Source organism: Parus major, chromosome 6, assembly GCF_001522545.3.
Source record: "Parus major isolate Abel chromosome 6, Parus_major1.1, whole genome shotgun sequence".
NCBI classification, from domain to species: Eukaryota; Metazoa; Chordata; class Aves; order Passeriformes; family Paridae; genus Parus; species Parus major.
This window is the reverse complement of record NC_031775.1, coordinates 31,551,045-31,563,834: the sequence shown is the minus strand read 5'-3', so window position 1 is coordinate 31,563,834 and position 12,790 is coordinate 31,551,045. Positions and strand designations below refer to the sequence as shown.

The window sequence follows — 12,790 nt, the reverse complement described above, 5'->3', positions numbered from 1 at the left end:
GTATAACTCATTTGTCATCTTCAAAAGATCATCAGAGGCAAATTGTGGTTTGAGAGAGTGGAAATCAGACCCTGACTCCTCAGTCCTGCTCTGCATTCCAGTCTTTGGGATGCAGAAGGGAACTGGAATCCAGAAGCAGATCGGCGACTGCAATAACAAATTAGCACAGAAGATTTAATCAGAGCCACAGAATAGGGAAAGATGTTTAGGGAGAGCAAAGCCTGAGCTCAGAGATCTTGGCACAGGCCTGGTGCAGTGGAACTGTGTGATAGGGGGGAGAGGGAGGCTCTGAAAGTGAAGAACAGCATATAAATTAAGCCAAATAAATTAAGTGATTCAAGCATTAATCTAGCCAACCCTCTGAGTTCATTCAGAGAGGCAAAACATCTATCATTGCTTCTCTGGAGATTGTAGCATTGTTGAGAATTCAGTTTAGCCAGGACATTTAGACCAACCCTTGCATTGAAAAAAAATTCTTAATTTTCTCATTGTCTGAAACTGATTGTATCTTTTTGCCTTTCAGTAAGTTTCACTTAGTTGCAATTACTTTGGCTTCAAAATCTTGAAATCGAATGAATTAATGAAAATGGAAAATCAGAGCTCTTTCCTAATTAAGAACTGAGCTTTTCAAGGAATATTAAAGGATTTAATTTAGAGAGAGATGTTTGGAGAGCATGAAATGTGGCTTGAAGGAGATACATGTGCATTCAATAGAACTCACTGAGCCCAGCCAGATTTGTATTGACGGGAAACAAAAAGCATCTGAAATCCTCTTTCAGTGATAGGATAATTTATGGGCTTTCTTGAAGCTCTCTGAGTTGACTTCCAGCTCAGGGAAATGGGTGGCCACCTCTGCTTGTGTCTCAGTGGACACAATTCCTACTGAATTCCTCATTATTTCTCTCTGTGGCAGTTTGCTGAAGCTTTGGGATGGGGTTTTGGGTTTGATTTTCCATGGCTTTGTAACCCTTCCAGGTGGATGGGGGGAAACCTCTGTCCTGGCACTGCTGCAGGTGGCACTGAGGGGTGTGAGGAGTGGCTCAGATAATGACTCTTCTGGTTCAGAATGGATTTTATTTTGTATTATCCCTGAAATCCCATTCTGCTCTCTGCTCCCCCAGCAGACACACACACCCCTTGTGTCACAATCCCTGTGTGACACCTGCAGCTCCTCTGCTTCTGCCCTGCACAGGCAGCTCCCACTGAGAGGAACCTGGGCAGATAGGACCTGGAGGACAGGCCATTTCTTGTCCTTGGAAATTCAGTAGTAATTATCATCATAATTCTCCTCCCCCACAGGGCACAGCATGTTCCAGGCTCCCCACAAGTGATGGCTGCAATAATTCCGTGTGTGGAAGGGGAGATGTTTTCCGAGGAGGGTCAGGTTGGCTGCTCAGCTCCAGCTCTGTTATAAAACAGTGGATGTGTGGGTGGGAAAATGCAGAGCTATTAGCTGGGAATACCCTCAGGAAGCGTGGTGGGACAAAGGGAGCAAGGTGAAGAAAATATAATTACACTGGGTAACAAGCTGATGAAGCCTTTGACACGGTCCACGCTTGACCTTGGCTTTTTGAGCACATGGGGAAAATGTGATGCTGTAATCAAACTTCTGGTAAAAGGAGGTCACAGCCCTCGGTGTCCTGACAAAGAGGAGGAATTTTACTCTTCCAGACAGGAACAACCCAAATGGGATCCATTAAATTTGCGCGGCACGGTCCTCAAAGAAGTCCACGTACATTTCAAATTGGCAAATACCAACAGCTGCTCACTCCCATTGTAATTACCCAAATTGCAAAGGACCGTCTGCAGCGAGCTCTGTTCCATAACTGAGGCAACCCAGCCCCAGTGCAATTGCTTCCTGCCTGCCAGCACTATTAAGTTGTGTTTTGTGACAATTTTCTCCAGCCCAGGCATGTTTGTTTTCTTTACACAGCCTTGCACCAAGCATTGTTTAAGCAGCACATAATGGATTCCAACCAAGAGGTGCTTTCTGCTCCCATCTGTTTGATAGCACAGCGAACAGTTGTGATTCATACGTGCAGTGTAAATACTGGGTAATGACTGTGGCTTTACTTGGAGCCAATTCCACGTTTGTTTCATTCCTGGGCCAATTTTGAGGCAGGGGAAAAAATGTCTGAGCCCGGGATTGAAATTTTTAGGTGTTAAATATCTCTCTAACACAGTATCTTGGTGCAGAGGTGACAGTAAAAGCTGCCATGGGCAGGAGCTGCCATGAGCTGCTCAAATCTCTATGGCTGTGGGGTGTCCAGTTGCCTTTTCTGAATACAGGGCCACCCAGACCCTCCCCCAGAAATTTACAGAGTATTTCCACTTTAAGCTCTTGGGGCAACATCTCTGGAAATGCCCAAGGCCAGCCTGGATGGGGCTTGGAGCAACCTGGGATAGTGGAAGGTGTCCCTGCCACGGAAGGGGGTGGCACTGGATGGGATTTAAGGTCCTTTTCTACCCAACCCAAGCTGTGATTCTGTGAATACAATAAGGAAAGGAAATACAGAGGAGGATTCATTTTTTTATCCCATTTTTTAACCAGACTCTTCATGAATTTTTTTGCTTTGCCTTTTTTTTTTTTTTTTCTCCTCCCACTATTAAAAAGATTTTTATATTTCCAGGTCTTTCAAAAACTCAAATCTGTATTGGTGTAATTAATCAACTTCCTGGCTACCCCCTCAGGGTGTCAGAGGACAGGCAGGGTCCAGCCTTTCCATCCGGTTTAGGGATGGGATGGGATAACAAACACACCCTTCCATCAGGCTGGGATTCAACAGCTCTGCTGCTCTTGACCTGCTTCCAAGCTGCAATCCTGCTGCAGATCCTGCTGGGCTGGGTGGGGAATCCTGCACTCTGTGGAGTCCCATCACTACCTGGATGAGCAGGTTTGGGATGTTGGATAGATCTGTGGAAGTGGCCCTTGGCAGAGATGGTGCGTTTGGGACACACCACAGTAAATGAGGGCTGGCTAAACACACACGTTATTTTGTTATTGTTTTTATTGCTTGTTCTTACTACTAAATCGAGTTCACACTTTGGTGCAGTCATTTCCATCCAGTCAAAACCGTACACTGTTGAATTTTCCTTCCTTCCCTCCTGTTGAGGTCTCTGAACCCAAGGCATCCCCTCCCCAGATGCGGATCAGGCTCCCCGCAGGTCACCAGGCACTCGGGGAAGGGCAATAAATACACACCAGGGGATGCTCTGGGCTGCTTTGCACCCACCCTGCTGCAAAGATTCAGGAAAAGCTCCCATGCCTCCCATGGCTGCTTCATGTTCCAGCTCTCATCCCTCTCCCAGCCCACATCCTGAGCTGGAGGATCCCAGAGCTCGCTCCCCATCGGCTCTTCCAAAGTGTTGGCAGCACCACTTCCCTTCCCACAATTCACTCACATTTGTTTTCTCTCAGCTTGTTTCTGAAAATCTTTCAAAAATTTGTTGTTGTTGTTGTTGCAAGGTTTGTCCTGAAAAGGGAATACTGATTTGGACCTGTTTTTAATCTATATAGTTCAGAGGATAACTGGGGAGCTGCTGTAAAAACCAAGGCTGCCCTATTTACACTGCTTAGATTTAATTAAAAAGAAAGAATTTATTTCACTTTGTTTTTTAAAGTATAAAGCTGAAAATTTTCTGCTAATTCCTTTTTAGCTGGTTAAATGCACTTAAATATATTTTAGTGTAACCTCAGTGCTTGATAATGAAAATATGGTGTAAAGGTTGAATTCAGGTTTTATGCATGACTTTTTATTGATACTGAATAAATTCACAACATAACTCAACCTGACAAGGTGCAGATTTCTTTCAAACATCAAACCAGTTATTTTGGATCTGCTCCTGAAATATTTGCTGCTTGGTGTTATGACATTTTGAACATGTTTTAGCCTGGTTATCCTTTGATTTTTTAAAAAAATGTAAATCAGGAATAGATCACAGAGAGGATGTAGCTAAGTTGTAAGCATGTTTTCCCTTTCCAGGAGCAGTCATTAGCTTTGTATTCCTGCATGGAAAGCAGGAAATGGGGAGCTGGAGCTGTGTAATTTTATTGATTTTGGTCTGGCACAATGAACTTCTCGGTTTCCTCTTTCTTGAGCGTTGTTTGCTTGGATTTTTAACTCTGGACAGGGGTCCTGGGACACCAATGGTGAGCAAGGAGCTGGGAATTTAAAGAGAGATACAGAGATTCACAGGACATTCAGCAATGGGCAGAGGCAGCAGACAGATATACTGAGATTTTTCATATTAATTGAAAGTGGTTTTAGCATATGAAGAGAAGTTTCCCAAATTAGGGTCGTTCCCAAGTGCTCCTATTTTATCTGCCTCCCATGAGCTCCGTGGTGGGGTTTTCTGCCAGCTGCTGGAAGATTTTCCTGCTCACTGCAGGGGGATTGGACTGGATCATCTTTAAAGGTTCTTTCCAACTGAAACCATTCCATGATTCCTGTAAGGAAGCCAGGGAAGGAGCAGGAAAATTGCTTTAGGACCTCATCTGCCATGGGTTCTGCCACATCATGTGGAGCAGAAGGTTTTTAAAAAATATATAAATTATAATTTTTAGAATAAATATAAATATAGATATTAATACAAACCCAAAAATAAAACGATTAATATTATAATAGCTGTAATTATATATAATATTATACATTATATATAAATTATAATATATATCTGTATCTTTCCTAGATTTATAATATGCTAAAGTGGGGAGCAGGAAAAGGAGAGGGTGGAAAAGTATGCCTATCTCCAAGCAGCACTTGCAATTTGCTATAGGAGTTAAAAAAAGAGGACAAAAATTTTAAAAAAAGAACAAATTTAGCTATTGTGTCTTCCTGACAGAGGAATCTTGCATCTCTCTGTACAGTAAACAAGAAAGCAAAAATCTGATCATTCTGCTTTCAAATAATCACTTTAAAATAAACTTGGGGACAAACTTGGAAGTTCTTTAGTTTCCTGCATTATTGGACTGGCTCAGCCAATTTGTTAAGGGCTTGGGAGTCTTTGCTAAGCCATTAAAGAAAATAAAAAAGCAACTGCAAAAGGCTCTGTTCTCTTATTTGGTGCTCATTATAAGCTGCCACAGGGATACATCCTTCTCATCTAAGAGCAGGCAAAGCACAGCTGAATTTGCTGCCCCCAGGAACCTGCAAAACCGTAAGAATTAAATGTTTATGCTTTTCATGTCCTGCACATGAAATATCGTTTGGTCTTGGAGATGTTTGCAAAAAACATTGCACTTTGTGTTATCTTCTAAACTAAAGCCAAAAGAAAATGAGGAAATATTTATAGATTTAAAAGCATTGTCTACAATTTACAGCACTTGTTGCAGGTTGTAATTATCTTAAATGTATATATTTTGTAGAGAGATTGCATTTGTTGGATTGAGTTCCAGTTTCCATGGTAAGATTCCCTGAGTGACTTTATGTCTTATAGATTTCCCAGCTTCTCCCTTTTTGTGTTTTATAGATAGTAGAGGAATAATATCAGCCCAAAGATCTGATACTGTAAATACACCTTTTAGCACTAATGCAGAATGTCAGAGTGTGATAAATGAGGGAAATAAAAGGTATTTTCATATAGATACCAAAAATTGCCATGGAATTTTTCCCTGCTGGAAATAATGGACTCTTTCCCCAGTTATGCAGTTTCTAATTCCTGGTGTTAACTCTTCTGATACAAGGAAAAAAAAAACCATGTATGTGTGTGGGATGTGGAATGTGATACCTGATAAATCTCAAAAGTTCTTAATTTTCAGAGCCTTAGGAGATAAGAAATTCACGACTCTTATTTTTTGTGCTGGAATTTCTGGCTTTTACAGGAGAAAGTAAATAGGATGATGGAATCACAGGAAGATTTGGGTTGGAAGGGACCTTAAAGGTCATATGGGGACTTTAAAGGTTGTCTAATACAATATGACATGTCCATGGCAGGGACACCTTCCCCTGTCCCAGCTGCTCCAGCCCCAATGTCCAGCCTGGCCTTGGGCACTGCCAGGGATCCAGGGGCAGCCCCAGCTGCTCTGGGCACCCTGTGCCAGGGCTTGCCCACCCTGCCAGGAACAATCCCTGCCCAAAATCCCATCCAGCCCTGCCCTCTGGCACTGGGAGCCATTCCCTGTGTCCTGTCCCTCCATCCCTTGTCCCCAGTCCCTCTCCAGCTCTCCTGGAGCCCCTTCAGGCCCTGCAAGGGGCTCTGAGCTCTCCCTGGAGCTTCTCTCCAGGTGAACTTTCCCAACCTGTCCCAAAGCAGAGGGCTCCATCTCCCTCATCATCACCTTTGTGGCCTCCTGAGCTCTTTTTCCAGCAGCTCCATGTCCATATCCTGCCCCAGAGCTGCCCACGCTGCTCCAGGTGGGGTCTCTCCAAAGTGGGCCTTGCTCTGACAGCAAACCACTGACATCAGTGGTTTTCACCATACCTTAAAACTGTGCATGAAAAAATGATCCCAAATGGCCCCTTGGTAGAATCCTCTGTCAAATCACTGAATCTGGTTTGACTTGACTTCTCTGTCTCCAAACTGAAGGCCAGGCAGCTAATTCTGAAATCTGTGAGGGGAAGGTTTTTATTTAGCTCCCTGTGGAATGTCAGGAGCCACGTTGCATACAACTAAACACAACCCATAAGTCTCCTCATAATTATTATTTTTTTTCCATTCTATCTTACCAATTTCTACCCATTTCAGCTCTGCATGGGCCTAGGTCACCTTGGCCACAGGCAAAGCTGAGCCTGTTGCAGGGCTGGCTTTAGCAAAGTTAATACCAGCTCTGGAGGGCCTGGAAACCACTTTGCTGGGTTAAACAAACCTGCCTATTTCAGTCTGGCCCTGTCAGGATATAATTTAAAACTCTGAAACCAGAGAAGCAAAATGACCCCTTTTGGTTCTATTTCTTGTGCTGATCTCTATCCTCCCAACAGTGGATTTAGGCACTGGATACAGCTGAAAATGCAGTTCTGTTTCCAAACAGCTTGATGCTGCTGCTTTGAGTTCATTTTCACTCCTTTCCTCATCTGTAGATATTTCCCTTTATTTCTACAATGTAATTGCTAGATTTTATTTAAAGTTGTATGTGCTGATCTCATTTATATATCTCAATCCAATAAAATCCTTTATTTTTTAGAGAGAGCTGCAAAGACAGATGAGTTAGGATTCTCCATTCCATCAGTTTTCTGCTCTTCAAATGCAATAAGAAATTACTTGGAGTCTTCTCTCTCAGTCCCAACAGGGAAAAGCTCACAGCTCTGCAGTGAGATCATAGCCCAAAGGAAAGGGGGATCCAGCAATAATTAAGATTTTGCTCAGTGACAGCTCCTTTGCATTCAAATTTCAGAGTGGACATCCCACCAAAGGTGAATAAATCTCCAAATGTATCTTCTCCACAAGGATTTCAGGAATAAAAATGGGTTGAGACTAGATATCATTATTATTATTAGACAGTATTCCCAACACCATCCCCATGTTGACAGGGATCTATTAATCCCTAAACTATCCTTCCTTTTCTTTTTCTCAATGGGGATCAATGTGATTTAAAAAATTAAAAAAGAAAATAAAAACATGTTCTACTTAAAGTAGTTTTACTGCAGAACTTTTCTGACTCAGAAATAGTTTGCTGTGCCTTCATCTTCTAGTTAATCAAGTACTGATCTATTAATTTTTTTTAATCTGCTTTATTAGTGAGAATTCTTGCTTGACCTTGACCTAATATTTCACTAATTTCCTTCAGAATATTGAGATTTACTAACATCAATTCAAACCAAAACTCCTCAGCTCCAAGCAAGGAAGAAGCAAATTAAGGAGGAAAATTTCTTTCCTGTTTTTTTGATACATTTTGATGCAGATTTTGGATGTAAATCCTCTAAATAAGAGAGGAAAGTTATGGAGATTCCTACTTCAATCATCCTGAAGTTTGGCCTCTTAGGATATCAGGGAAAAGCTTGTGGGCACTGATGAAATCTTCTCTTATGCCACAAAAAAAAATTAACAAAAAGGAAAGCTGCAAATTGCAGTTTTAGGAAAGAAGTAGAAAATTTGGATCTGGATAAAAGAAAGTAGAACCATAAAAATTTCTTTATTATGGTTTAAATAATGCCACTCTCATCAGGTCCATTTTGCATCCACAGTCGATAATTTTAAAGGGATCAATGTGGGAATAAGTTGTGGTACCAGCATGGAAATTATTTTCCTGGTTCTTAAGGAAGAGTCACAAGTGGCTCCTCCTCAAATGTTCTGAGCTGGAGGCTCTGTACCCCCCACAAGGTGATTTTTTTTGGTTATTCTCAGTGGAAAATATAAAACAGTGCTCTAATATCTGTCTTTATAGTCATTCCCATTTTATCCTGCGACTCAGTTGTGAAAATATTGATTGTAAAGGGCGGGTATCACAGTGTTTCATGGGATTTATAATGAACTTCTAAGGGTTTGTGGCAGAAAAGTGCATAAACTTCAGGGAAGACTCCACAGCCACTGCAAGATAAACACAACAAAAGCCCTAACAAAAAAATCTGAATTAACTTCACAGGAATATGGATTAAGAAAAGAGGAGGAATAACCAAAGCACAAACCTCAAATGCCCTTTCTGAAAGAGACTCATTTTTCTTTACCATTAGGAATTTATAATTTCCAGTGTTTCTGTTTGTAGTCACCCTAGCACCTGTGCAGTGGGTAATTTTTGCTGTATTTGTGCTTATGAATTCCAGTCAGACTAAGAAAAAGTATAGTCTCATCTCCTTGCAGATGGAAAAGGGGGAAATGAGCCATTTGTTTGAAAGAAAAATCTGTGGTGAAGCAAGATTCTGAACCTGGGTCTTGTGCAAAGCATCCATAACTGGGGCCATTATTGTGCTCCATGAGAAGAAGTTTCAGCTTTAGGAATTCTCTGAGAGATGATTTTGTCTTGTAACAGCCTGTTCTATTCTGCAGCTGCTTTTTTAACTTTGCAACTTTACCACCATCCATTGACTGTCAAATAAGTACCACTGCAAACTCATGAATAAACATAGTTGTCATTTCCATATTAAGAGGGACTTCAGCTGAAAAGAATCCATTTGTGCCACTGCAATATCTTAATTATTTACTGTGTTATATTGTAATTAATTGTGGTTTACTCTCTCAAAACTCCGCATTCTGTAGATCTCACGGGTTTTGGAAGCAATGCACTAATATTAAAGTCATAATCAACATTGCTTCTAAATATTCATGCCAATAAATGACTCCCATGTGTTTGCCGAGTGCCAAGGATAGTCTGAAGCATTTATTTAGCATTCTAGTGGGATCTGGTTTCTGCAGAGTTCACAGAGATGCAGAATTTCAATGCTGTTGCTGGGAAAGCACGTTTGGATTCGCACGAGCAGGACACTTTGGATAAGGCAATGGTGTCTCGCTCCCAGCCTGGGCTCAATAAAGCCTGAGAGCACTGGGCAGTTCTCAGCTAGTTCTCATTTGAACAATTTTGTTTAGTCTATGACAGCCTCCCAATAATTTAACTTCTTAATAAGCATTCTTAATTTTTCAAACAATTTGAAAATCACTGCATTCCAAGGGTGGGGATGCTCTGTCACAGCAATCACAAATTCAGACACATTCCTCAATAAATCAATTAAACACTAGAACCCCAAAATGATTCTTGCTGCAATTGGCCTGACACAAATCTTCAGAAAAGCATCTTGAGTGTATGGGGGAACAGCTGATTTATGGAGCTACTGTTGGAATTTCAAACAAGGAAATGCTGTCGTGCAATCCAGTGAGTTTGTTTAATGAAATGTAAGTTAAATGTAAACAGTTTTAAAATATATGTGAGCTAAGTCTTTCAGATCAAGGGCAGCCAGCATATTGCAAACTGTGCTTTCTCCTTGGAAGTGGTTTCCAGAGCCTGTGGAGGTGCATTGCCCCTTCCTGCAAGTTTTTAGGCCTCCACTTCTCCAGATCTTGTCTCACAGCTCACCCAAAAAATTATTTGTTTTACCTTTGGATGCCTGAGATGAAAAAGAACTTGTTTTCTATAATCAGGGGAAAGGCAGTATGAAGATTGTACACAGTCATGATGGTGCTTGAAAATGCAATCCAGATGTCCTGGTCCATGCTGGAGTGCAAATGGGATTTCTGTGGGCTCTTTTGCTGATGTCTTGTTTAGAAAGTTCTCTTAAATACTTGTATATGCATAAATACTTTGTCTATTGTTGTCACAGAGATACTTGATAATACTGTTGACTGTATTTTTATTGATATTTCACTTTTTTTGCACTTGACAATTCTTATGCATCCCTTTCAACTCAGGTTATTCTATGATCTTAATTGCTGCAGCACCACTTTGAGTTGACTATTTAACTTAACTATGCCTTATGAAAAGCTTGAAATACATCTTAAAAATTTGAAATACGTCTTGGATATTAGGAAGGAATTGTTCCCTGGCAGGGTGGGCAGGCCCTGGCACTGGATCCCTGGCAGTGCCCAAGACCAGGCTGGACACTGGGGCTTGGAGCAGCCTGGGACAGGGGAAGGTGTCCCTGCCCATGGGAACTCAATGGTTCTTAAGACCCCTCCCAAGCCAAAACTTCCTTTGATCCCATGATGTGTCCATTTCCCTGGCAGAGCTGGGTGCAGGATGATGTGCTCTGGGTTTGGACTCAGCCAAGTCTGTTCTCCTTTTTCAGAACCACCCAGCAGTGCTGCAGTTTGTAATTCAAGCTGAAAATAAACATCTGGTCATCGATCTGGAGAGGAATGAGTAAGTACCCTGCTGCATGGTCACTTTGTACTCTTGAAAGTGACTTATAATTTTAAAATTGATGGTTTAAAATTACCCTGTTTTGTTACTGGTCCCCTATAAAGAATCCCCTAATGAGAGCTTTGTTCCAGTTTGGATTATGGGTATTTGTGCATTGCTGATAGAGAATGAATCTGTGGTTGTGTGCATTTATGTGGGGCTGAAAATGGACATGTTGCCTCTCAGGGTTTTGCTGTGTATTTCTTTTGGATTTGTCCTCCTTCCCTGTGGTAAGACCTTTTATTTACAGTAATCTGGAATATCCTACAATCTCTGGAATTTTTTTGGGGAGGACTCATCCCTCCTAATGCTGCATCCATGATCTGCTCTGTGCAGTGTCCATCAGGGGTGATGAGTCAAGACTTTGGGATTAACCCCTCCTGGAATGTTAACTGGAGCTCTCTGGGTTTGCTGACAAGGGGCTGATGATGGGATTGTTGTGCTGTTCATGCAGGACCAACTCTGAGCTTGAGCCTGTGTTTGTGTGCATCTTTTCCATGTGCTCCTAGCACATCCTGCTCATGTCCATGAGATTTCAGAGAGGGATCAGGGACTGCTGTTGATGTGGTCCTGTGGGCAGAGTTGTTAAAGGGATACAAAGCCATACAGGAATGAAATCACTGCTCTGGAAGTCCAGGACAAATGGAAAAAGTCATCAAAGTGTTTGTCTACCCTGCAAGTGTTCTGTTCTCCTCTAAGAGAATCTCAAGGATATATGGTGGGAATCCAGATCAGGACAACTGCATGCTGTTTGTCAAAGGCAAACCAAAGATCACTCTCAACCTAGGGAGAACTTTTTATAACAGTTCCCAAGGACCTGTGAGTTCTGTAGGTTCCCCTGCTGGGGAATCCAAGCCACAAAGGTATTTTTTTCAGTTTAAGAGCGAGAGTGGATGTGAAGGAATGTGCCTGCAAAATCAAATGTCCAGGGGAAGCCTGGGGACATCCTGCCTCAGGCTGGGGGTAGACAACATCAATGGAAATCCACAGGGCACCTCTTTAGTCCTCTGGAGTAAAACAACACAAAATCTTTTTAATCCCAGTCATTTGGATGAACCTTAACGTTACCCAGCTGTGATGAATTCCAGTTCACTTTATTATTCGACATCAAGCCCAAATCTTGAGCTTCCTTTAGATTATTTTTCATGCCCCTTAGCTGCTGAAAACTTGTCTTTGAATGGTGTGTAGATCCCCCATGCACAGGTTACTGTATTCCAGTAACTAGAGGAGAATTTAATTCCTTTAGTAAACAGGGATTTCGCTTTATATTCTCTTAATCTTTGTCGAAGGGTGTGCCTTCCTGCAGGAATGGGAAGTATGCAGCACTTGAGGAAACTATTTACATTCCATGTCAGCGATTAAAAGAACATAAAAACATAGAAAACCATAAAACTGCTAATACAGGCTTTGCTGAACATACCAAACTCTCTTGTACCTGTAATAAAGTCAGGTTTAGAAGGTTGTAAGATGCAATCTTCACCTCTTTTAGAAGCAGGACTGGAAAATGCAATAAATTACCTCTATGGGTGTCTGTCTGACTGCATGGATTTGGAGATATTGAGCTCTGCTCCTTAAGAAATGTATTTTTCAATGATTATTTTTCCTTTGGGGTAAACTGGGATTATTTTTGTAGTTTGGTGGGGTGTCCAGCTGAAGATTTGCGTTCTGGAAGAGCTGTGTGTGGTGCTGGCAACACAAGGTTCCTCATCCCAGCAGGAGCTTTGAGGCAGTGTTGTGGGATGGGACAATCAGCCTTGCCTGGGTTTGGCATTTGTAGCACACAAGGCAGTTCACAGATCCCAAACCACAGGAAAAAATTGGTCATGGTCTTGAAAAATCATTTTCCTCTTTTCTTCAGAATTTCTGACTTTGATTTTCCTAAGAGATTACGCTCTGAGTGTTGCAAGTCCAAGCAGAAGTTTTCTCTGTGTTCACATGTAGGTCAGTTTTTGTCTCTGTAAATCACACCAGGGGCTGCTCTGCAGGACTGGGCTGTGCTTCCCAGGGAAAACAATCCCAAGCTCTTTG

General features: G+C 41.8%; 1 protein-coding gene across 1 annotated transcript in view; it reads left to right on the top strand.

Annotated features, from left to right (window-relative positions):
* Positions 1-12,790, top strand: part of ADAM12 (ADAM metallopeptidase domain 12) — a 170,398-nt gene that overhangs the window by 33,761 nt on the left and 123,847 nt on the right. The window contains exon 3 of the mRNA XM_015633829.3: positions 10,650-10,723. Within this exon, the coding sequence (XP_015489315.1) occupies positions 10,650-10,723 (74 nt within the window). The remainder of the gene's footprint in view (positions 1-10,649; positions 10,724-12,790) is intronic.